General features: G+C 40.8%; 1 protein-coding gene across 5 annotated transcripts in view; it reads left to right on the forward strand.

Moving 5' to 3' along the window:
• The first annotated feature begins 20,178 nt into the window (after window positions 1-20,178).
• The window catches only part of cep63 (centrosomal protein 63), a 61,801-nt gene continuing 54,553 nt past the window's right edge, over window positions 20,179-27,426 (forward strand). For 3 of the 5 annotated variants that reach the window (XM_072699929.1, XM_072699933.1, XM_072699934.1), the window contains exons 1-3: window positions 20,179-20,466; window positions 21,879-21,947; window positions 22,185-22,362. In XM_072699929.1, the coding sequence (XP_072556030.1) occupies window positions 21,907-21,947; window positions 22,185-22,362 (219 nt within the window). In that variant the 5' untranslated portion in view covers window positions 20,179-20,466; window positions 21,879-21,906. Of the gene's footprint in view, window positions 20,467-21,410; window positions 21,594-21,878; window positions 21,948-22,184; window positions 22,363-27,426 lie in introns of those variants that run through there. The other 2 variants (XM_072699930.1, XM_072699932.1) reach the window with 2 other exon arrangements.

The raw sequence follows: 27,426 nt of genomic DNA on the forward strand, positions 1-27,426 counted from the left end.
CTCAATAACTCTGTTTTTAATCAATAAGAATACAATTAACAGTAATGACAAAGAAAGAAAGAAAGAAAGAAAGAAAGAAAGAAAAAGAAAATGAGACTGGATATAGCCACCACCCTCCTCCAGGAATCTGGTCTAAACATGTGGACATTGTTTACAGGAAGGGCTAGTGCCATCTCTATTTTCTGAGACTGCTAAGGTCCTTCAACATCTGCTGGACGATACTGCGGATGTTCTACGAGTCTGTGGTGGTCAGTGCCATCATGTATGCTGTTGTCTGCTGGGGCAGCAGCCTGAGGGTCATGGACATTAACAGACTCAACAAGATGGTAAATGGTAAATTAAGAAGGCCAGCCAAGTTGTGGTAGTGGAACTGGACTCTTTCAATAAGGTGTTGGAGAGGAGAACATTGTTCAAAATAAGGACAATACTGGACTTTCTTTCACACCTGCTCCACTATATGCTGAGCAGCCACAGGAGCTCATTCAGCAACAGGCTAAAACTTCCACGCTGCACAACTGAGAGACACAGGAAATCATTCCTGCTGGTCACAATAAAACTGTTTAACTCACATATCTGATCACTCAAACCACAAACCTAAGCACAATCACCTTAAATAACCATGTACACTGTGTATATGTTTGCTGTAACAACCCAGGTACTATGCAAATCATGTTTAATATATGCCAATGTTAATATAATTGCTGCTATAGGTTTTATTTTTATTGGTTATTTTATTATTTAAATTTTATTTTATTTTATTACTTTATTGTTCTATAGTTCTATCTAAATCTCTTCTAACTTTCCTAAATCTTTTATTTTCAGCAGGAGTTTGTTTTTGTAATGTAAGAGAAAGTAGCAATTCTGTAATTCTGATTCTTTTTTGATGGTCATAGATAATCCCTTTATGTTTAAATCAGACATGAATTAAAAAGAACGTAATTAAATGTAGCATTTTAATATCATATGTAGAAATAATATTTAAGAAACATTTGTTAGTATTCAATGTTTATAAAATACTTCTAGGTTAATATTCAACCTCTTTTTGTTTTTGCAGACAATCTCGGCAGTGTGTGTTACTATTGTGGTAGTGATTAAATTAAATATTCGAGGGACGCTTGTTGCATGTCATCTCACCCCTCTCTCTTCCTACCATTTGCTGTCACTCTCCACTTTCCTTTGTGTAATAATGCAATTAAAACACACATAAATATGTATGTTTGTGTGTGTGTGTGTAAGAGAGAGAGAGAGAGAATGTATATAAAAATTGTTTTGATGAATCAGATTACACTCTGCAATGCAGGCTTGGTGTTAACATTAATCTACCTGTGTTCAGTGTTCAGTGGAGAAGGACTACTTGTGCCCAGTATGCACATGAATACTGGCCAGCCACTAGGCAGTAGGGTGCAATGCATGCATCCCCCATGGCGAATCTCGTGCCTCCCCACTCATGAAGATCATGTAAAAAAAATTACGTAATTTAAGAACATAAGAACATAATTTTACGTAATTTAATAATTATTGCACATAATGTTGTGTTAATTTGATTTAATTTAATTTGATTTGACTTCATTTAATTTGATTACATTTTTTGTTAATTTGTGTTAATCTAATAATTGCTCCACCTAATTTTATTTATTACAAATGTCATATTTCTTTCTTTCTTTCTTTCTTTCTTTGTCATTACTGTTAATTGTATTCTTATTGATTAAAAACAGAGTTATTGAGAAAGTTTATGAAATTCTGTTTTTTTCTCTATTTTTACATATCTTACAGTCCCAATCAGAGTTGAAACTTTCTTTACATCCCAGCCCAAAGTAATTTGTATAGTATAAATAAGGAATAAATATGAGTAATTGCCAGAGTTAGACAGGGGGGGCATTCTGTGGCAAGATGGCCTGCTATAAAATGCCCCCCCAGCTAGAATCTTTTCCTTATGGTCTAGCCCAAAGTAATTCATACAGCATAAATAAGGGGTAAATATGAGTAACTGGTGCAAGTTTGGTGCATGTAGCAGTGTCCCAGCCAGAGTTAGATAGGGGGGGCATTATGTGGCAGGGTGGCCTGCTATTAAATGCCCCCCAGCTAGAATCTTTTCCTTATGGTCTAGCCCAAAGTAATTCATACAGCATAAATAAGGGGTAAATATGAGTGACTGGTGCAAGTTTGGTGCTTGTAGCAGTGTCCCAGCCAGAGTTAGATAGGGGGGGCATTCTGTGGCAGGGTGGCCTGCTATAAAATGCCCCCCCAGCTAGAATCTTTTCCTTATGGCTCAGCCCAAAGTAATTCATACAGCATATATAAGAGATACATATGAGTAACTGGTGCAAGTTTGGTGCATGTAGTAGTTTCCCAGCCAGAGTTAGATAGGGGGGGCATTCTGTGGCAGGGTGGCCTGCTATTAAATGCCCCCCAGCTAGAATCTTTTCCTTATGGCTCAGCCCAAAGTGATTCATACAGCATATATAAGAGATACATATGAGTAACTGGTGCAAGTTTGGTGCATGTAGTAGTTTCCCAGCCAGAGTTAGATAGGGGGGGCATTATGTGGCAGGGTGGCCTGCTATTAAATGCCCCCCAGCTAGAATCTTTTCCTTATGGTCTAGCCCAAAGTAATTCATACAGCATAAATAAGGGGTAAATATGAGTGACTGGTGCAAGTTTGGTGCTTGTAGCAGTGTCCCAGCCAGAGTTAGATAGGGGGGGCATTCTGTGGCAGGGTGGCCTGCTATAAAATGCCCCCCCAGCTAGAATCTTTTCCTTATGGCTCAGCCCAAAGTAATTCATACAGCATATATAAGAGATACATATGAGTAACTGGTGCAAGTTTGGTGCATGTAGTAGTTTCCCAGCCAGAGTTAGATAGGGGGGGGGCATTCTGTGGCAGGGTGGCCTGCTATAAAATGCCCCCCCCCCCAGAGTCTTTTCCTTATGGATGGACGATTTGCAATACGACTTGTTAGCTGTAATGTACACACGGGGTTTAGAGTGAGTGGTGAAATTTTGGTGACTTTTGATTACTTTTGTTCTGTGGATCGATGTTAGATCATTTCCAGGCGTGACGGTGCTGAGTATTAAGTTAAACGCCGTATTATATTATACGACGACAGAATAGAAGAAAAATTTCAGCAGAATGGATTCAACAAAGTGTCAAAAATATCTTTCAACTAAATCAGTCCCTTTTTGCGATTGAAAGCGACTGTATTTGCACAGACGAGCATTGTCGAGAGGAAAAGCATTACTGTAGCGTTTTAATGAAAAAGTTACCGTCACATTCGTGACAAATTACAGGAGGTTGTGAATGATAACTTAAGGTTATAATGTAAAAAGGCATAATAAACAACTAATTTGAGTTTTTTCAGTGGGTTTAAGGCAAGAAAATGAATTTACAGCGAGCGTTCGCTTCTGCTGCCCTGGAGAAGCGACTTTGCCTTTAAATGGAGCGATGACGTCAGGGGAGGCAATCTGTGGCAGGGGGGCAGATTAGGGCACAACACCGGAAAAGGTCTAAATGTACACAGAATTGAAAAATTCAAAACGGAGGACGAAGAGGGGTTCCCCATCTATGTTATCAGTGGGAATACCGCGGAATTCCGCAATGCGATACAATAAGAATGCGTATTTTCCGGGGTATACCCAGCGCTCAGATGACCCGATGGTGGAACAGGAATCTGGAACAAAAAAGGCGGCCATGTTGGTCGCGCACTTCACATACCTAATATGTTGCTTAAAAATAAATATTTTCTGAGTGGCAATGTTGCCGTTGCTCATATTTCTTTATGATATAAGGCTTCGGTTTAAGGTGACATTTGTTAGGCATGCAGATTATTTGTCCCTCTTTTAAATTGGAGCGAGCGTGGAGCGATTTCACTGGAGCAGGAGGAAATTTTAGTGGAGCGAGGAGCAGTGTTGAGCGGAGCGGCGTAGTGCGAATTAGACGGACGGAGCCAACAGCCTAGTGAGCGAGGAGTGGAAATTCTCACAGCTCCACTCCGCTCACATGCTCTGGTGTACAGTGATTTGTATGTGTCAGTATGAGTACTTTTAGATTTTTTGTGAAAAAAATTCTGTGAAAAATCATTGTACAAGTACACAACTCATACTGACACATAAAAATCACTGTACAAGTTCACAACTCATACTTACAGATACAAGTCACTGTACATAACTACAAATTCTACTGTTACATGCGCTGAAACCTTTTTCACCAATAATATCTTCACATGATACTTCAAAAAGTGCTATTTGTGTAAAAATAAGATAAAAACATTCGCTATGGAAATCCCAGTACCAGCGTGTCATGAGTTTTTGGCTGTCCCTGTGTAATGTAGGGTTGTATTTTGTGGAGGTGAAGAGGCGGCGGTACACTTATTAGGGACAGCCAAAAACTTTGTCTTTTAATTACGCACACTCTTCACCAACCTTACAAAGCCCGGTTGAACGGCTGCTGGCTTGTCACACATGAAGCGAGCAGTATTCATACAACCCGTGACGTTACTTTTAGTTAGGGAGGTAAGAACATAAAGTCCCTCTCAGTCCATGCGGTTATCTGTAAGCACGCTTACATCTTCAAGACATATAACCAAGTGCAGTTGACCAGATTCAACTCTCAGCAAAAAATTAACATGTATAAGCTTAGTAAAAGCAGAATGTATGGTAGAGCTGTTGTATTGGATTGCACATGTGTGCCTAATCAAATACTCAGTGAGTGTATTTAGATTTCCAAAAAAGTTTAAAGAAACTCATTCCATGCAAATGTTAACAAAGTAACAAGATTAGTTATTCAAGATTAGATTTTTTACAGGTAGAAACTAAACTAAGATTCTAAGAGAGAAAAAAAGACATAAATATTGGGGTTAGGGTTTCTGACTGTTAAAACTGATTAGTTAGCATCAACTTATAATAATTAAAATAATGTTCTCTACCGATAGCAAAACATACCTGTGTGATTGGGACCAAAATTCTGCTGATTTTATTCCCTACAGAGCCTCCTTTCTTCTTCAACACTTTGATGAGCTGGGCAGTGTGTTGGTCAAGCTGTGCATGGAACTTTGAGACAAGGGGACGAGTAGTGATCCTCACAAATTCTGCTTCCACCTGAAAACATAATTTCCACAAATAACATTATTTGTACCTATTAAAACATTTAACATTTAAAACAGAAATACTCTCACACGAATGTACAAAAAACAGGCAGTGCTTTAAACAATAGTACTTCCTGTGCCATGGTTATGTTTTACACAAAATGATTAACATTCATATGTTACATTGTATCAAATGACAAAAAGTATTGACTATAGCTGAGGTTCAAATCCGACCTCAGGCCTTTTGATGCATGTCATCCCTGCTCTCTCCCCTGCCCTTCCTGTCTCTACACTGTCACTATCCAATATAGCAGAATTGCCAAAAAAAATAAAAAAATAAATTGCTGAAGAAGCATTTCATACCGATGCCACGGTGAACAGTCCTGACCATCTGATCGTGAATTCGGCGACCATGGGTTTGTCTCTGACGACCTCCTGCCTCCTGTATGCGAAGGTCTTGGCCATCTTTTCATTGACAACTTTATCATTATGTCTCTTCTTGACCTCAGATAACAATGCCAATCTTTCACCTTGAAGGCTGTCCTGGGTCTCTCCAGCAGGATAAGGAGGACAATTGTATGAGATTAAAACTAGAAACTGTGAACTGGATGGAGTTAAATAACAAAACTGTTGAAGAGGCATGGGAATTTTTTAAAAGCACATTATTACAAGTGCAAGAGGACTTCATACCTGTTTCCAGCAAGAATAAATCTAGGAAATTGCAACCTAGGTGGTTTAATAGGGAAATAAAGTATAAAGTAAGGAGGAAAAGGGCTTTGTTCCAGAGATGGAAAATAACTGATGATGACATAATAAAGCAAGAGTATCTAAATCTACAGGCTGAATTAAAAAATGACATTAGACGAGCTAAAAGGAATGTCGAAAGGAAGATCGCATTGGAGGCTAAGGATGACGTTAAAAGTTTCTTCCAGTATTTTAACTCTAAAAGAGCTCTAAAAGTTGAAATTACTAATCTGCAGGATAGTAAGGGTCTTATAATTGAAAACGACATTGACATAGTAAATGAGTTCAATGATAGTTTTGCACGGGTATTCACTGTTGAGGACACTAGTAACTTACCAGTTCTTATTACTAATCCAACATCGTCTATAACTAATATATATATAACTGAAGCTGATGTTTTGCAAAGCCTAGCTAAGCTCAAAATAAATAAATCACAGGGCCCTGATGGCATCTTACCTATAGTGTTAAAAGAGATGAGGGATATTATTTGCCGACCCTTAACATTACTGTTTCAAAAATCCTTATCTGAAGGTGTGGTACCTTCTGATTGGAAGCATGCCAACATAACGCCCATTTTCAAAAAAGGGGATAGAAGTAATTTGTCAAACTATAGGCCAATCAGTCTAACTTGTATATATAACTGGTAAAGTTATGGAGGCTATAATCAAAGAGAAAATGGTAGATTACCTGGACTCAAATAACATTTTGAGGGATAGCCAGCATGGATTTAGGAGAGGTAATCCTGTTTAACAAATCTGTTGGAGTTTTTTGAGGAAGCTACTCAGGAAGTTGATGATAAGAAGGCCTATGATGTCATCTACTTAGATTTCCAAAAGCTTTTGATGTTGTTCCCCACAAGAGGCTCTCACTTAAACTCAAAGCAACAGGTATTTTAGGAACTGTAGCGACCTGGATTGATAACTGGTTAACGGATAGGAAGCAGTGAGTAGTTATAAGAGGCTCAATGTCACAGTGGGCCTGCGTTCATAGTGGGGTACCGCAGGGTTCAATTTTAGGACCACTTTTGTTCCTAATTTACATAAATGATATAGACACCAATATATACAGTAAACTGGTGAAATTTGCAGATGACACCAAGGTGGGTGGTGTAGCAGATACTGAACTAGCGGCTCAGCAGCTACAGTGGGATCTTAATTTAATTAGTGACTGGGCTGACACCTGGCAGATGAAATTTAACATAGACAAATGTAAGGTACTCCATGTAGGGAGCAGAAATATAAAGTACAGGTATTTTATGGGACCTACTGAAATAAAGGTAGCTGATTATGAGAAAGACCTTGGTGTGTATGTTGATGCTTCCATGTCTCATTCTCGCCAGTGCGGGGAAGCAATCAAAAAGGCCAATAGGATTTTGGGGTATATCTCCAGGTGTGTGGAGTTTAAGTCAAGGGAGGTAATGCTAAGATTATACAATTCCTTGGTGAGACCTCACCTAGAATATTGTGTACAGGTTTGGTCACCATATCTTAAAAAGGACATAGCGGCCTTAGAAAAGGTGCAGCGTAGGGCCACAAGAATGATTCCTGGTCTTAGAGGAATGTCATACGAGGAAAGGTTATTTGAGCTAAACCTGTTCAGCCTCAAGCAAAGGAGACTGAGGGGGGACATGATCCAGGTCTATAAGATTCTAACAGGTTTGGATGCTGTTCAACCGAATAGTTACTTCAGCATTAGTTCAAATACAAGAACTCGTGGCCATAGGTGGAAATTAGCGGGAGAACATTTCAAACTGGATTTAAGGAAGCACTTCTTTACACAGCGTGTAGTCAGAGTATGGAATAGTCTTCCTGATAACGTAGTGCAAGCTGAATCCTTGGGTTCCTTTAAATCAGAGCTAGATAAGATTTTAACAACTCTGAGCTATTAGTTAAGTTCTCCCCAAGCGAGCTCGATGGGCCGAATGGCCTCCTCTCGTTTGTATAGTTCTTATGTTCTTATGTTCTTAAAAATTTACCTCTGCTTTCCTCAGTTTCTTGACATCGTAGGCAGGCTGACATCTATCTGCAGGTTTGTGCTTGAGGGAACTGATGCTCAGTTCTGGACACCCCAAGTTTCTAAGCTTTGTCCTGTAGTTGGCCATCTTGTACTTAAGACTTATTTTCCAGCCGTAGAAACCACTGAAGGATCCCTGTTCTCTCAAACGTGGATGTGCTTTGATTAAAGCTTCAGCAACATATTCAATTTCTAAGTTTGAGGGATATGCCTAACACTTGATGATTTCCTGAGCCAGATTTTCCAAGATGTCTGATTTAAGTTTATGAACACTTAGCAGGGACAGCCAAAAACTTTGTTTATGGGGACATGAAGGGTCAGACGACTGCTGCATTTGAGCATGCACACTTTGCATTTTCTCTGCGGAAATGCAGTCTAGTTAAAACATAACACTGGAGGATCCCGTTGTTGATGACGCCAGCTCCAGCGCTTGCCAAAAGCTACCGGTGCTTTATTTCAGTACCTAACTTACCGTACATGCTAACTCTTGGTCCTCTAGTAACCGAGTAGCCCAATATAATTTGCTGTTTAAAACACTTAGCATTTCCTGTACCTGTTTCACAGTGAAAAAAAAAACCCACTATATAGTTTGCCGATGGAAAGCTTAATATGAAGCACTGACGTTAGAAGGAATATGGGATGTCATCAGTAAAATAAAGCTTGATATCTGAAAGTTCAGACAGGAACATGACAGTAAAATTACCCATCAAACCACATCTCGGCGGGATAAAAGCAGACTGACCTAACGTTAACGTAGCGTTATCGTGCAACAATAAGCTATAATGTGCCAGACCCACCGCTCTCTAAAAAACAAGCACTTCAGAAATATAGAACGAGTGTTGTATCACAAACACACAATTAAATCATGCTCAATAATACTACAAATGAAAAATGTCCACCTACTTCTCTCAAACCGTTGGCAAGTTATCCGCCAAAAACAAGGAAGATAGTGAGTTTGTGCATGTGCAGTCTGAATCATTTTAATCTTCTTCTTACTGCCACCTTCTGGATGTAAGAAGTATTTCAATCATAATTCACTTAAAATAAATGATTTGTGATTAACCAATGCATGATTATTTTGTACACATAACGAAAGACATAATTACATGGACTTTATTAGAAACAATATTTTAAAGAATTTTAAACACGGATGATTTGACCGTGTATCGGCAAAGCACGGAAACTTGACCGCAGTGGTTTACCTGCGTTGTGTGAATTTTCCATTGAACACACTCTGACGCCACATCTTGATTGCAAATTAACAAATTCAAATAAAACAGATTTTGTATAATTGTACACATTAAACAAAAATAACCCAGAAACATACATATATATTAGCAAATTAAAAAGTAAAATACATTCGCTAAATCAGCATATGTGCCGCTGCCTTCATGTAGGGTGCATGGTAAGAGGCGCAACTGCGCAGTTAACACTAGAACCATCCGTTTCCCGTACCAGTGAACATCAAACTCCTTCAACAGTAGCGAATCTAACACCTAAAACCGGAGGTCGGCAACCTTTTTAAAGCAAAGAGCCATTTTATCCTAAATGTCTGACAAGATTTTCAAAGAGCCGCAAGGGATAGAGAAGAGGGTTTGAGATATGATTTTAATGCGATATCGGTATATATGCATTTAACACAAAAACAAAACTTTAAGTACTTACAAACAATAAAGAAAATTTCGTGGCGGGGGGCTCTCAGTTTTAAATCATTCAGACGCGTAACAGCGCAAAGATGAATAATATCCTCCTGACTACCAGGAAAAAAAATATTTTCAAATTATTTTTATTTTTCCTTTTTCCAATTGTTTGAAAGGCAATGAGCATACTGACAAGTTTTATTTTCACAATATGTTGTGTCCACCACACTGGACAACAGAAGTTAGTATATCCGAAAACGAACCATGAACACAAGGAAATTACAAAGAAAATATCAAGAATCAGTATGAACTTTGACTGGAACTAACACATCATTGTTAGTGTGGTGTTTGTATTTTGGAAATTTTATGTATTTCTTTTTTATGGGGTATGATATTTCAAGAAGCAATTCCCCTTCTTTGAAACACAGAGAAAGATCTTACACTTAGTGCACATCACGTATGTTTTGCTGTTACATCCAGATCTGCGACACCTGGATGCATGTGCTTCATCCACCATTTCTGGAAGATGGATGGCTCCATAGTGTCTCAGGGATGCATTCGGCTGAGGTTTCCACTTTTGACGTGGGGGAGTGTAGTCATCTTCACTCTCACTAGAGATTCCAGCTTGACCATGGGTAATCAGTTGCTCACCAAGGAGCAATTTGAATTCAAGAAACTTCAGTGGTTTCTTCCCTTGAAGCTGGTAATCATTCCTGTACTGAAGCCATGCATTGGTGATTGCCAAATCAAAAAAGTGCAAAATTACACGCACCGTCCACTTCCGAGTACGAGTGGCCATCCTGTAGAAACTTAGCATTTGGTCGGCCATGTCTAACTCACCCATGTTGCTGTTGTACTCAGCCACTGCCAGTGGTCTTGACACCTGAACATACCTTTTGTCCTTCTTAGACCATCTATTGCATGTGTCTTGAGGCTCAATGCCATAGGCAGAGGATGACATGACCACTAGCCTATTGTCAAACCACTTAATGATAGCAAGTTCAGGAGGGCTTCGTCTGACCACCATCTCAGATGTCCCTCTTCCTTTCTTTTTGATGGCCTGGTCCCCTATAATGTTGCACTCCTTTGGAATTCTGTTCTTCATCAGAGTTCCAGTTCCTGTCAGCCCCTTCTCCACCAGGGTGTTCAAAAGGTCAACAGTCATAAAGTACCGGTCAAAGAACAAGTGGGTTCCTCTGGGAATGGACTCAGTCAAATGAAGAACAGCTTGTGCTCCGATGCCCTGTCCTGCTGTGATTGGGAAGGTGGTCTTGCCTTGGTACACAACAAAATCTAAGACCATGCCATTTGGTGTGGCCAAGACAAACACCTTCAATCCAGTTGGGTATGGTTTGCCCGGAACATACTGGCGAACTGGGCAGCGGCCAGTAAAAGGAATCATTTGCTCGTCAACGGACAGTTTTTGTGCTCTTGGAAGACTCAAACATCCTTTCCTCACTTTTTTCAGAAGGGGCCTGACCTTCCACAAGAGGTCTCTTCTTTTTTCCTCATCTGAAACATCCAGGTCATTGATGATCTTAATAGATTGTCTTAGCTTGTAGAACTATTTGAACTCTGGTGTTTGAGGCCCAATACATCTGAATATTTGGATAACCAAGACAGGCCATGTAGATAGAACTTCCAAAAAATGTCTTCAGCTCTTCAGGGGTGGTGTTAATTGGTGCTCCAGACAAAAGGACCTCACGCTGGTTTGTGAACATAGCCATTTCTTTGTACACAGAGTCATCAATGTACTGTTCAAAATATTGCTTTGGGGTCCAGTTATTGCGTGTAGGGGCATCACTGCTGTGAATTATTGGAGGATCATCCAGTTGGGGGTTGAATCTTAAAAAAGCATGAAGAAAAAAGAAAATGAGTCTCTAAAAACGTTATTAGATTTATCAGAATATATAATTTTTGTGACTAACTATAAGTAAAAATTAAAAACCTATAGGTACTGTTAATAGTGATATATATTTAGAATACAATGACAGGGTGTACATTGTAGTCTTGGCCCAGTGGAGACGACGACTAGATGTGGATGGTTGCTCCCTCGCTGACTCTTCTGTCTCTGTTTGCCCTGTCTGAACTTCATCATCTGTGCTTTCTGACTCCTCTGACTCTGCCTCAAACTCTGCATTTTCATCTTCCTCATCTGACAACTCAATATCTGAGTTTTCACCAACAATTTGCAGCAAAATTCTCTCTGCCTCTGAAAGTGACTCCCTTCCTGCATACGATAATCAAAATTTTGGTAATAATTACAACTGTCCACTAAGGAGGACATTTTATACAGTACTGTAGATATGAGAAGTTGAATGTGAAATAATGAGAACATTATTCCAACCTATGATCTGTAGCTGCACATCTAAAAAGAATAGAGAACAGTTGTTCAAACACTCTGTAGAAGCAAAGATATTGAATTCTGTCACGATCAGCTCTGAACGATCCTCGTGTGTGCAACGCCCCCTCATTACCTCATGTTGACTACTGATTGTTTCCACCTATGTCTAGTTAATTCCAACCTGTCCTGTGTATTTAGTCCGCGTCCGAGTCCAGTCCCTTCAGATCTGTCATTGATGTTAGTAGTGTATTGTTGCCATCAGTCCTGTGTCGTCTAATAAACCCCTGTGCTACCCGTCTGACCGGCTCCCCTCGCCTTTCTGCCCGTCCGCCGACCACGCTACGTGACAGAATTCTATTTAGAAAATGAATATTCTTTAAAAATACACTAAGCCACATTTCCCCAAACTAAGTGCTGTAGTATGACCATGATGACACCCTAGATGTATGTAGTGATGGAACTACAGTTTATAGTAAGAAAGTTATTGAATTTTATTGGCAATAAAAACTCTTTAAAAATAGACACAGGTACATTTAACCAAACTAAGTGTTGTAGTATGACCATAATGATACTGTAGAGGTGTGTAGTGATTTTGATGGAACTACAGTTTATAGTAAGAAAGATTTTATTTTATTAGCAATAAAAATTCTTTAAAAATAGACACAGGTACATTTCCCAAAGTTATTGCATTTTATTTAATAATAATGTTTTTTTTCCTCAAACTAAATGAGGTAGTATGACCATAATGAGACTGTAGACGTGTGTTTTGATTTTGGTGGTAGTACAGTTGACAGGAGCAAAGTTATTGAATGTTATTCCTAATAAAAAAAAATCTTTAAAAATAGACTATGGTACATTTCACCAAACTAAGGTGTGTTGTATGACCATGATAACATTCCAAAAGCCTTTAGTGATTTAGGTGGCTCTTCACTCTTTGGAAGTGAAGTTATTGACATTATCCTTTGTTGATTTGCACTTTGTAGACGGTCCCTAAGCTCTCCTCTGACAGCGCACTGCTCATAGGGAGCAATGTTATCCGTATTTCTGTAAATACATATTGTTTGGACGAAAATCCGGTTGTAGTTCATTGTCTACCTTACCACTGTTAAATAGACCCGTATATTGTATTGTAAGAACGTTTTGTTTAAGATTTATTGAGCTGCGAAGTTCGAATCTGCCAATGTCTTTCCAACTTTACCTAAGTTAAATATTGCAATTAAGACATCACAGAAGCACGCGACACACCGCCTCATTCACATATAGCTAATAAAATATCTAAATGAAAAATAATATTAACCCATAAATAAATTATTCATATTTGCTAAAGTATTGTGACCGAGCCTCTGGGTTCGGATAGATTTATATTAACCCTCAATCGACACGAGATCCACCTCAGTTGCCGAACACTTCACTTCCTTTTTATTTATTTATTTTTTTTACATTTTTCTCCACCCTACGGCAGCTCTACCGAGACACAATCCACGAACCCTCTATATAACAAAGTTTGTTACATCTGTCCCCCCCACAAAAAAAAAAACGTCCCCGTTTCCACAAAAGAAAAGAACAATCACAAGCCCACACCCCACAGTAAACCAACTGACAACCCTGGGTGTCCAAAACCGCACCAAATCAATTCTAGGGCACAAAACTGTACCTATAAGGGAAATGTGTTTACAGGAAACAAAGAACAAAACAAGCAGAACAGTCAGTAAACCACAAAGTCTGAGCGATGTGCAGGAGGCCGCAAAACCCATCCAGCCTGCGACCGCTCCGTCCCGGGGTCCTGCAACAGTCTCCCCGACAACTCCGCATCCAATCGAAGCCCCGCCCTGTCCAACCCAGGAGACGGGGGGGCAGGTGGGGTGTCAGCCACAGAAGATGAGCTCAAACTGGACGAATGGACAGGGGTATCCGAAAGATGGGGAACTGGTAACGTGTATGGCTTTAGTCTATTGTGATGGACCACCTGCACCCTTCCATGCATGTCCAAAGGGTTGACAATCCGATACATTAGTCCAGCTTCCCCCCCTGCCTCCATCGCTTCCACAATCTGGTAGGGGCCCTTCCAATGGGGGGCCAACTTAGTACGGCTCTCCGTGGGGTCATTCAACCACACCATGGCACCAACAGCATAGCCCCCATGGTGAGCACCTTCATCATGGTATAATTTCTGTCTCTCATGTGCCTCCACCAGATTAATCCGAGCCGTGCTGAAAGCCACTTTGAGTTTGCTGACAAGCGCTGCCACAAAATCTGCATGACTTCCCCCATCCCTTTGGTCTAATACCCAGCAAGGTACCAGCACATCAGCTGGGACTCGTGCCTCACAGCCATGCATGAGGTAGAATGGGGTAAATTTTGTGCTAGAATGAACAGATATATTATAGGCGAAAGCCACCTGCTTCACATAGCTATCCCATTCCCCACCTTGTGACAGCAGTTTCTTAGCCAACTGATCGATTAAGGTTCTATTATGCCATTCTACCATACCATCCGATTTAGGATTGTAGGCAGTGGTGCGAGTTTTCTTAATCCCTAACAATTGGCAGAGGCACTGAGTAACTTCAGCCTCAAACTGCCGACCCTGGTCTGTATGTAAGGTCTCCGGAACGCCATGCACCAGCACAAAATCCTCAAACAAGCAGTGTGCCACCGTGTTAGCGGTCTGATTTGGCAGGGCATAGAGGTTCACAAATTTTGTAAAATAGTCCTCCACTACCAGCACATACCTGTTACCCCTTGAATTAGGATGAATTTACGGACAATTACGTCACCCACGTGACATGGAATTAACTTTACTATAATATTCTGGAAAGTTGTAATTGTGGATTAATTCCGATCGCGTGTGGACTGATCGTCCCGAAATTCAGATCAATCGTCCATGATTCACCCCAAATGTCACTAGACTGCACGAACACGTTATTTAACGATCCCCTGTAAAACCTAACTTTACCATAAATAACTTGGGCTCATAAAAGAAGCCAGGATGCTTATCTTGGTTTCGGGAGATAGGGTGGGGGGTCGCTATACAGCACCCTATATTGCCTGTAGGGGGGAACAGGGAGGCGATGCGCAAAGTCACCTGGCGCCAGGACGCCCATTGTATTGTATTATCGCAAGCAGAATCACTCGGACAAAAGGGGGAATTGGAGCACCATATATTGCCTGGGGGGAAGGGGTGAGCCTGGCCAGCTTACCCCCTGCCCACACGCAACTCTAAATTTAGTATAAAGGAAGGGGGAGATCCCAGTACTGACCGGAGTTCAGCCGTGGGATAGAGCGCGCATCGCCCGGCACTTTCTCGGAACTCATGTGTTGGTCTCCTGCCAGGACTGAAAGGGCTCCCCAGTCCATGAAGGTGGGTGATGATAGCACGTCCGAGTGTAAATAGCTTTGCAACTGCTTATGCTTTTCCTTGATTGTTGCGAGTAAATTATCGCCGCTTGTGATAATATTTCGTAACTTTTTATGTTTCCTTGCTTCTATGTATTATTTCTTCTTTTCTATATATATATTCATACCTTTGCACCTAATACTATTAGCTATAAGATATATATTATTTGATATCCGTTGTAGTACGAGTTCTTTTGCATTGCCTTCAATATGATAGCTCAGTATTGGTGTTAATGTGAGATCATTTTGTATTACTTATTAAAGTGTATTTGAGTGAACCTAAGCGTGCCTGTTTGTTCCTTCGAGAGCCCTATATCCCTCTCTCATCCATTTTAAGACACCCCTCGTGGTCACTGGCAACTCTAAGATGTCAGCTGCAATTCTCTGCAAAGGGCGGCTAACCAGGGACCCACCCATGGGAGCCTTTAGCTGCGGAACTGGGGAGCGCCGTGTCTGACATGCCCTACATTTATCACACCAGTTTCGTATGTCTCGTAACATGAAAGGCCAATAATATGTTTGCCTAACTTTTTCCCAGACCCGTTCGGTTGAAAAATGAGCAGCAGCTGGCCCTCCATGAAACTGTTCCAGGAGTTGAGGCACTAAAGTTGGGGGAATAACCACCTGCACCTGCCTCTCACCTGATGGAGATATCACAGCCCGGCACAACAGTCCCTTTATAATTGATAAGCGGCTAAATTCTGTCCACAACTTACGAAGAGGGAGAGAAGCCCCCTTCAGAAGTCTCCGGGGGGATCTCCGTTTACCTTTCTCAATCCAAACTACCACCGTCTTAATGTCCAGATTTTCCCTCTGCCATGACATTCTGCCATGACATTCATGACACTCTAATCCATCCGAGGCAAGTGAATACATCAATTGGGGATTCTGAGTGGTACCCCCTTTTCCTGGCTCAATAAGTGAGATGTCATCCCCTCCCAGAGAACCAACAGCCTGCACATAGCTGTTAGAGTGCCCTGACTCAATGGAGCTGTCCAACACAGGCCGGCGAGATAATGCATCTGCATTTCTGTAGCGGAACCCATCCTTGTGGACAATCTCCCAGTCAAAAGGGTCCAACTCCAGAATCCATCGGCCCCTTCTCCCTGTGGGGTCATTTTCCAAAGCTATTTTCCGGAGGCCCATGGGGGGGCGATGGTCAATGACTCATCGTAATGCTTGAACTCACGTACAGCCCACACGACAGCCCAGAGTTCACGATCAAAGGTGGCCCAACGTTTCTGTGTGTTATTCAGAGCTTGGCTGGCAGAGCTTGGGAGCCTGCTTGAGGTAAGAAAAGGCCGCCTCACAATCTGCAGTTCATTCAAATGGCACATTTTTACCATTCACGCGATTCAAAGGCGCAGCATGTTGCGAAAAGTTCTTAACAAACCGCCTATAATACAAGCAAAAGCCCACAAATGATCGGACCTCAGACGGGGTACGAGGGGTGGGCCAGGACCGTGCTTTGTTCGTGTTCCTTGGGTCTGGCATGAGGCCATCGGCAGAGACCACATGGCCTAAAAAATACAACATGGTCTCTGGCAAAGTGACATTTTTTTGGATTTAACTTCAGGCCCGCTGATTGGATTCTGGACAACACCTCCTCTAGGTGGGAAAGATGATCTGCAAATGTCCGGCTGTAGACCAAGATATCGTCCAGATACACCATGCAGATGTGCCATGGCAAACCTCGTAGCACCAGCTCCATCATCCGCTGAAAGGTAGCCGGTGAATTGGTCAGGCCCATGGGCATAGCTCGCCACTGATATAGGCCCCGCCCTGTCGTAAAAGCTGTCTTTTCCCTATCCTCCTCAGCCACTTCCACCTGCCAGTAGCCATTAGAGAAGTCAAGGGTGGTGAACCAAGTGCATCCAGCTAATGCGTCAAGGCTGTCATCCACACGGGGAAGAGGATGGGAGTCCCTGACTGTCACGGAGTTCAGCTTACGGTAGTCCACACAGAACCTCCACTCTCCCCCTTTCTTCCTAACAAGCACTACTGGTGATGCCCAGGAACTCCAACTCTCCTCTATGACTCCATCCGCTAACAGCCCAGCTACCTGATGATCGATTTCTGCTCTTTTCTCTGGAGAAGAGCGATACGCACGCTGTTTGACGGGGTGGTGATCACCCGTCCTTATAGTGTGCTTTACAAGTGTACACCGTCCCGTGTTCCTTTTAGAAAGGTTGAACACATCGCTGAACTTCAGCAGCAGTGCTGATAGCTCTGCTCGTTGCTGCACCGTAACAGGAGACTCATCTAATGTGACAGGAAGTGCCCGGGGTGGAAAAACTCCAATCTCCTCCTTTCCAGCCTGGGAGAGAGATGCGATATCAGAGTCCTCAATGGGGTAGAACTCACCCATGTGTAACCCCTGTTTTAGTGTAATGGGACCACCTGTAGGGTTGAGCACACAGGCCAGCGTGACACCATCACTCACACTGGACACTGTATGAGCGACCACCAGTCCTGTTGTGTCTGGCACATTTGGCTCCATATAGCCATCGAAATAAACAGCCCGTTAGGGTGCCTGCTGAGGAATATAGGGCCACGGGGACCATGGCTTCACTCAAGGGTGGAACTGTCATAGTGGTGGCCAGTGATGCATTGCAGCACTCGGGAATTAACTCTCTGCTCCGTAGCAGGGGAACGCTAATGTCCCATAACTGTAACATACCCCGGCTCAGGTCTAAGAGTGCATGGTTCTTGGTGAGGAAGTCTAGCCCAAGGAGCACAGCCTGAGTTGATTCTCTTAAGACATGGAAAACATGTTGCCAGGATGCAGGCCCAAGGTGAAAAGTCACAGTAATAGTACCTAGAGTATCTAACCTTTGTCCATTTATGCACGAGATTTAACATAGTTTTTAGCCAGGGGACGACTTTGTAGTGCGGAAACTGACGTGCGAAAATCAGCACTAATTAAAGACACACAAACCCCTGAGTCCACCAGGATAGCTACTGCAGTGCCTTCCACAATTCCTTTCACGTATGAAGTCTGCTGCTCACACTTATGAGTGTCTATCTCACATCCCCCAGCAGAAGTGTCCATGATCATGGGGCCCATATGAAGGTGAGCTGATGTCTGGGCCTCGGCACCAGCTACACTCTGTTTCCCTGCTGACTATTGTCATTAACTCGACGTGGAGACAAGAATCTCACCCCTCGCTTACCCTGCTCATTCTCCCATCTAGGGCGCCAGCTTGGGCTGGGGCTGCGCCCCCCACTGTACTGTGATCGGCGGTCCTGCCATGGGCTGCCTGCTTCTGTTAACTGCAAATCGCGATCAGGGGAGCGTCCACCCCGTCTCTATGGTGGCCCCCCTACTGCAGCTCTCAGTCTGCGATTCTCCTCATACATCTCTTTCATTTCCATCCTAAGGAAACGCACCTCCTCAGTAAGTTTATCGACTGCGGTTCGAAGACCTTCATCCATTGACACAGAATGCACAGCAGCACCCTCGCCAATAGGATGGCTGCTCGAAGGTGCACTCACATAGTCTATCTTCAGGGCCTCTCGTGCATTGTCGCATCGTCCGGCTATCAGCAGAGCCTCTTCCAAATCTGTAGCCCCCTGCTCGAGGCACTTTGACTTTAAAACGGGGTCCAGTCCAGCAAGAAAACGCCTAAACTTCTCCTCCCGCTGCGCAACACTTCCATAATGCGGAAAAGCCTCCTGCACCAACCGACTTATGTCGGCAGCATATACATCCAAGCTCTCACCGGGAGCGCGCGATTGAGCAGAAAGCGAAACTCTGAAGCGCTCCATAAACTGTTTTTGTCCAAAAGCCTCTTTAAGCTTCTGTTTAACCACAGCGTAATCAGATTGCACTGTAGCAGGCAGGCTATCCCATAACAAAAAAGCTGCCCCGCTCAAGCGAGTGGGGAGAATCCGCACCAAGTCATCATAATAATCACAGCTACAGTCTGACGATGCCTTCACCGCCACTTCCAGTTGCCTCACCCAGCAGAGGAAACGTTGGCTCCCATCACCATTAAAGGGCGCAGGCAAGTCGATTTTCATTTTCATTCTGTCGGTAGATCGACCGAATTCCCCCCGGACAAACTTAAATGGATCCTCGTCGCCACACCACATGTTGTGGGGAGCAAGAACAAACTAACAATTAAGCGCAATTATTGGGAATAACGACGCAGGCAACGATTAAAGTTGCTTCCAGCAATAAATCCCACCGCTGCCACCAATGTGACCGAGCCTCCAGGTTCGGATAGATTTATATTAACCCTCAATGGACACGAGATCCACCTCAGTTGCCGAACACTTCACTTCCTTTTTATTTATTTATTTTTTTACACTTTTCCCCGCCCTACGGCAGCTCTACCGGGACACAATCCACGAACCCTCTATATCACAAAGTTTGTTACAGTATTATCATAATATGTTGACATGAAAATGTGAATGAGTCTATCGTTCAGAGAAGTCTCATGGCCTCGTGCTTAAAGAACCGCACATGCCTCGCGAGCCACAGATTGCCGACCCCTGCCCCTTAACTAAAAAGCCGTAAGGTTCATAAGAGTGGCTGCTGAATTCGTAAAGCTGCTAAGTTTTTAAACGCAGCATTTTATACAATATTGGACAAACACGTAGTTTACTGGTGATTTCATGTTCGTCAAAGTTTACATTATTTAACAACAGTATAAAGTAATGTTATTTTTATGCAAATCAACTCAATAAAACCTGTTTACTTTCACCATTGGGTCCTTGAATAAGTTGCTCCAGGGACGATCTGACCCTGCTTTCTTTAAGTAAGCAAGTAAGTAAAAGTTTCAAATAGTAATAATAAAAAAGGTCTACCGTTTGCTAAATGTAAAATATAATGATAATGAAAAACTACATTTCTCATCGGGAAACTCCGCGTTTCTTTCCTGAGATTGGATTTGTCATGGGATAGACTCCGGCGAGATAATCGAACGCATGTGCCGTAACATTTACGACAGGACGTGAAAGCAGCGCGACAGCCGAAAAAGCAGTTGTTGCCGGCAGCGGGTCCTTTGGAGTTTAAGTAGTCTCCAGTTGAGCTATACGCCGAGTAGATATTCGTTTATATTTATAGATATCTAATGCAGCACGTTACAGGGTTAATGATATCTGAATCTGATAAAAGAACAGGAAAATAAAACCGCAAACAGGGTTCGTCCGGGATTTGAACGCGGGATCTCTCGCACCCAAAGGGAGAATTATACTCCTAGACTAACAAACCAAGGGAGAGGAAGAGTTTTGACAGTACTTTTACGTAAGTTTTCCATTCTATTATATACTGTGTTGTCTAACATCCGATTGCAGAGTTGCCAGATCCGCGGTCTTGCTAGCCAGTTTGGCTATTTTCACAATACAGGTTCGGGTAAATATTAAGAGGTTGCGGGTTTTTGGCCTGATATCATAATGTTCCGCGGCAGCGGACTGTAAGAGGTAAAAATAAATATAATTAAATATTAAATATTAAATAATAAAATAAATTAATTATTATGAACGCAAGTGGCTCCTAATGCTGTGTAATACTGAATCGCTAGCCATCGAAAGTCAGAGACGGACGTACACAGAAATCAGGGTTGCCAACTCGCACATCTGGCGTGATATTCACGCTTTCAGACTCACGCAAGCTATCTTACGGAAATATATATAATTATATTACAAACTTAAAATTAGCTACACCAGAAGCGAAGTTTGTGAACTCTACAGACTATTCACAAGATAATAAAACTGTTATATACATGTAAATGCATGTGCATGCAGATCTATCTCGAATTGAAAATCTCACTCCAGCCAGCTGACCAAAGTTGACAGCCAAGAGTGCGTCCGTCTACGTGACATCATTGTGTTTAATTGTAGTTTCAACATGTTGAACATTTGAATGTGATCTGTAGGCAAAATACTGGTTTATTTATTTGAGATACAGTATACTGGGATTTCAAATATTGTGCTAGTTTCAGCTTATTCAGTATTATTTTAAGCAGACCTTGGGCTGGAGATTTTTGCTAGACCTGGCAAAACTATCCGGTTGGCATTGTATAGTTACATCTTCTAAGAATATTCAAGGAACTAAGGGACCTCTCGCAAGCCAAGCGAGAATCATTCCCCTCGATCAACGGGCCTCCTACCTATTATACGGCTTCCTAATATATTCGTCTTTTAATGTCTACTTGGACCCCTTTTCACCTAATTCAAAGATTATGGCCGAACTACGCTTCCCATGATGCTTTACGTGATTGCGCGTTTGCGCACCGAATAAACGTTTACATTAGAAACCTCGTCGCTTCATTCTGTAAAAGTAAGTTTTGAATCCGTTTTCTAGACATATAACGCCAAGCGGGATCTATCTACATAGAAGCTCATTCTTAGAATAAAGAAAACGCTAATTAGGTACTTATGAATGAATGATGTTACTTGGGGTCCAACTGGTTATTTCTGTTAGATGTTAGCTTGCTATCTAACTAGCTGTTGTGGATTCACTTTCCCGGTGTAGTCAATGGTTATACTTGAAAATGTAGCTTCATAAATAACGCCAGCATCTCATGTTTATTAACTGGACAACTTGTGTGGTTTTGTTACGATAAACATTTCTAGCGATCTGCCTTTTGTGATCGTCCAGCTGACGGATCACCTTACCGCTGAGCTGTACTATAAAATATATTTACTTTTTTAAAGTGTGGCAACCCTGGATCGGTGACTGGATATGGATCCCTTTTTGAGAACATTGCGGGATCAGGATGATAGGTGAGTGTACATACGTCAGCAGTTAAATTTCAAAGTTAGACATCGATGGTATTGTGATAATGTCATCATACATCGAACATACGTGTTTGTAGAAGTAATATTAATTTCTTTTTGACTTACTACACATTTATTTATAGATATATATGGCTTTGTGTGTGTCTATATAGTTGTAACACAGCTGAATTTGTGGACCTCAGACTTGTGACACTGGGACTTAATTGCCTTTTTCATCTGCAGTGCGGTTTTGACCTCTTGTGAGCCTGAGCTCCAGGAACTAATGCGTCAGATTGACATCATGGTTGCTGAAAAGCAGACCCAGTGGGACCAAGAGATGAAGGCCTTGAAGGGGAATCTGGCAGATAATGAAAGGGACCTGAAATCCACCAGAGATCGCTTAGAGAGAAAGCATGCCGAGGTATCTATACTTGTAGCAACTTTTCAGATTTCTTGAGTATTGATGGACAAAATACATTGCTCATTTTTTTGCTCTGACCCACTTCCTTTACTTCTAGTACATATTTAAAGTCAGAGTAGTAGTCATTACTCTGTTAGAGATTCAGACCAGTGGCTTTTGGATGACAAAGTTTGTACTGGAGAAACAATTGCACAAGGTGAACTGACATGGAGGATGTAGTTGAACATTTTCAGCTGCATGTGTGTGAATATCTGTGCCTTCAGCTGTATATTATATGGTTTTTATGTATTATTTTATGTAGATGCAAGTAGGGCTGGATGATTTATTGATTTGAAATCGAAATCATGATTACCAAATCGCTAAGACTGCGATTTAGGATATACATTATACAGCATGTCGGACACAGGGTTTAAAACTGTTGTGAGAATAGTTGTACAAATTCATGCCATGCTCCCTGTGTGATAGTCATTCTCACCAATCAGAAGTGCCGTATTTCTCACATGCCAGTCATGCTCACCAATTGGAAGTGGCCTAAGACAACTGCATATAGGCCCACAAACAGCAAACTTGTGAAACCCAAGGAAAATGTTGCATTCGCGGTGCGGAAAAAATACTTCTGCTACTGAGCTATAAGTGAATTGCCTTCCTATTTCATGGTCCCACATTGTTTCAGAAAGGTCCCTATCATCAATAGAACCAGCGACCTCCTTTTAACCACCAACAGCGACTTACTTCAGCGTACCATACCTTTTGCTTTTGTTAATGGGCAATAGCATTAGCATATCGCTAACCCATCTAAACAACAATGAGACAGTCAGTAATCCATGCAGCAGCTGAGTCTGTCACCCCCAACAAAGCCGTAAAACCCATAATATAGTTGTGTTTATGTTATATGTTTTTGTGCTCATTAATTTATTTCCAAAGATTAATCTTGTGAAAATAATCTTAATCCCACAACAGTAAGAAAATAAATGCCTCGCTTTAACATAAATACTGAAAGAACAGATCGTTTTAATCGTTATTACAATTGGGTATTATTATTATTAGAATTGGGTCTTATTATTTAGAAAAGATACAAAAAGTGGCACATATATTTATTCATTCGTTTTATATTTGTCAGAGTAACAAGGCAAAGGAATAAGATGCTTCAGTTGAAAACTGCATTTTACTTCTCATTTCAAATAACATCCAGGGTTGCCAGCTTTGGTCAGCTGCATGGAGTGAGATTTTCTGTTATCTGTTCTGCACACACATTTTCATGTATGTAAAAGTTTTATTATCTTGTAAATAATCTGTAGGATTTGCAAACTGCCTTAATGTTTCTGATGCAGCTAATTTTAAGTTCAGAATGGAATAATATAGATTTACCGTAAGATTTCTTGCGTGAGTCTGAAAGAGTTTGCAACCCTAAACACGTACATTTTTTGCTTCACCTGTATTGATTTGTACAGAAAATAACCGTATACCGTTGTTAAAAAGCGGAAACTTCGACCAACATGAAATCACCAATAAACTACCTATATTTTTTCGACATTTTATAAAATGCATACTACATTTCAAATTTTTCCAGCTTTACGGTTTCAGGACAGAATAGCTACTCTGTTATGAACATTATGGCTTTTTGGTTGAGAGTGTTAGATTAGTTTCTGTTATTAACACTAATTACATTAGTGCAAACAAAAGGGCTGCATACACCGAAGTAGTTCTTGCTTGTTCATTGGGGTGGGAAAAGGCAGTTCTAGTGTTATTAGGGGATTAATCAGCATTAGCTGGCAGATCGCTATTGGTAATGCTGTGTCATATGTTTTAAATTTAAACTTAATGCTGAACTTAAGCTTGACATAAAAAAAATTATTGCAAAAAAAATGGTAATTGCAATATCTGTCACAAAAATCGTGATTAGATATTTTCTACAAAACCTTCAGCCCTACATGCAAGCAATGGGGCTAACATTTTTAAGCAGCTATTACTTTGAGATGCAGGAATGGTAGGAAGTAAATTTAAGAAAAATAATATGTCACGGTGATGACAATGACAGGCTAGGCTACTCTGAGAAGCTATGAGGCACATATCTATGGTTACTCTTACATTATTGGGTGTCTGTCAAACATGAATGTCCTCTTTTAAGAGGTATTTGCATAGCTGCTTTTGTGATATTTAAGTTCTGTTTTTCAGTTCTCATGGGCTGCACATTGGTGTATGGTGGTTAAAGTTTAAAGGTTAAAGTCTGACACGTTTCGTTTTTGTAAATGTAATTTTCATTTTTATTTCACTTCACCAGTTTCTTTTATTTAGTGTCTGTTTTTGTTCCAGTTTTAGTTTACAATAACAGCACTGGTCCCAGCAAGTCCAATGCACATGAATACACAGACTGGCACCATCAATCAATGTAGAATATGCCCAGATTTTAGTCTAAACGTTTTCACAAACAGTTATTCAAAGGAGATTCTAATGTAACAGGTGGACAACTTTATGGCTTTAATAATGACTGTTTAGCAGCTACAAGGACACATGATATTAAAACAATTCTCCATACTAATGATAATTAAATTAACTTGAATAGACAGCACTTACGGTGGTTTTGCCTACTCTGGCAGTCCATCATTCAGAATAGCTCCTGTGCATTTTCTCATCAGGTGCTTGTGCATAGCGCTAGTGCCACTATGGCATGCCATCAAACTGTTCACAGTATAAAACCACCTTTTTGTTTTGTGATAATTAGAACTACTCTCATAATTATGTAATGATATTAAAGGAAAACTTTTGTTATGAACTGAAGTATTTTAGATCATAAAGGTTATTTTATTAAAATAAATGTCAACTAATTATGGCAACCCTACTATATACACAGACACACAAATATAATTAAACATGGCATGATGTTATGTTTTCTTATCCTGATATAAAAATTTTGAGTATCTGTTGATTCTGGTATCAATTCGATATTTATTCCGCTTTATCAACTTTATCAAATATTCTGTAATAAAATTTATATTGATTTTTTTTTTATTGCTAGCCGCCTCATTTGGCAAATTTTATCTCCAGTAACCGCACCACAACATTTATTGTGGGAGAATTTAATTGTCACTTTTTTAGTTTCTTTTGGAAAGGTGTAATAATAATATTTTAATAATATTTTCCTTAGACGGCTAGACTTTTGTTCAGCAAAATTTGTCATGGATGACCCCACAATATAAACTCTTTGAATGCAGTCACAAAAACTAAAATAAGCAAAAGTCTTGTATTTTGTTGGTTATTTATGGTTAAGGTTATGGCTGGGTAGGTATTAGGGTTATGTCCATAGAAATAAATGGAGCGAATGTTGTTTTGTGGGCAATGAATTGGTATAGTCTAATTGAAAGAGCCAAGGATTTAATAATAATAATAAAAAAAAACTTTTCCTTGAAAATACTGTTCTTCTTGATTGTAGGTACAGTAAAATCCCATTATAGTGGACTCGCTTAAACGGAATATTGTCTATAATGGACGAGATCCGCTGGTCCCGGCCACATGCCTTTAAGAACATGCAGAAAAAGCATCAGATATAGCGGACTCGCATATAACGGAATTCTGCTTATAACGGACAAACAATTTGACTAGTTTTGTTCGGCTATAACGGACAAGTAGGCTCCACCTACAAGGTGCGTGGCGTGCTGGTAATATCCAACGCAGATATGTAGTGGGGATTATTAATAGTCACGCATCTGGTCAGGTGAAGCTGGATTACTACATATACAACAATCTATACCACAAGTGTGTCTCCTAGGGTGTGGCATGAGTACATGGTGTCCTGTAGTTGTGTTCTGGGCATACAGCAACTCTGGATATAACGGACTGTTTTTCCAGGTTCCTTGAAGTCTGTTATAACTGGATTTTACTGTAATTCCTTACGTAGACTATAAATAAGGGTGTTCATTTTTATTTCCATATTGAAAAATAAAATGCTGAAGCACGATTGGTCATTGTTGAAAGTTCCCCTGTAGCTCAACTGATAGAGCATTGCACTAATAATGCCGAGCTTCTGGGTTTAAATCCTATGAAGTATAGATAAATTTTACCTCTTCCTTCTATTGTAAGCATTTTTGGTTTAACACATCAGTTAAATTTAAATGAGTAACTTTTTTTTTTTTTTAATAATGGTATTTTTTATGACCTATTTTTAATTTAAATGAGCCAAACCTGGGTTGCATGGTGGTGCAGTGGTTAGCACTGTTGCCTCACACCTGTGGGATCTGAGTTTAAGTCTCCACCAGGGTTCCACGTGTGTGGATTCTACCTGTTCTCCCCGTATCATCATGGGGTTTCCTCCAGGTTCTCCCCACAGTTCAAAAACATACTGAGGTTAATTGGAATCACCAATGTGCTTGTATGAGTGAATGGTATGTGAATATGCCCTACTAAGGGTTCGTGACCCATCCTGGGTTGTGCCCTGCCTTGTGCCCCTAACCTCCGCTCTGAATCCTCCATGACATTGAATAGGATTAGTGGTTACAGAAAATGGATAGATGGACGAACCGAACATTAAGAAATACACTTATAGCAATTGAGACAATAAAATGAGTACAGGGTAATTCCACTGTGACTCGCGTTACATTTTAGTCCACTTTTCTAACTTGCAGCTGCTGTCATAGCCACAGCAGTGGTCCAAGAAACTTTTATCTACTGCACATGTGATTATTATAGCATAAATAACAAAATTATAAAAAATATTTTTTAAAGAATTTTAATTGAAATTTTAATTACAAATTGATTACAGCGTGACTCGCGTTACAAAAAAAGGAAAACCTTTTAAGTTCAAATGATAATAGCATGGTTTCTCCTCAAACTAAAAACATTGGACTCCATTGAATACCATAAATATGCTCTTTACATTGCATAGTTCTGAATAGGCTAGAATGGAATTTTAACTTTTTGATTGTTACAGAGAAAATGTTACATAATATGCGTGACTCGCGTTACCGTGACTCGCGTTACCTCAAAAGCAGCACTAACTACATAATGCTCACACTTACAGAATTAAAACATGGACAGGATCTTCTTCCTGATTTTGGTAGTTGGTATGGT

The sequence above is a fragment of the Paramormyrops kingsleyae genome, chromosome 15 (assembly GCF_048594095.1).
Source record: "Paramormyrops kingsleyae isolate MSU_618 chromosome 15, PKINGS_0.4, whole genome shotgun sequence".
Taxonomy (NCBI): domain Eukaryota; kingdom Metazoa; phylum Chordata; class Actinopteri; order Osteoglossiformes; family Mormyridae; genus Paramormyrops; species Paramormyrops kingsleyae.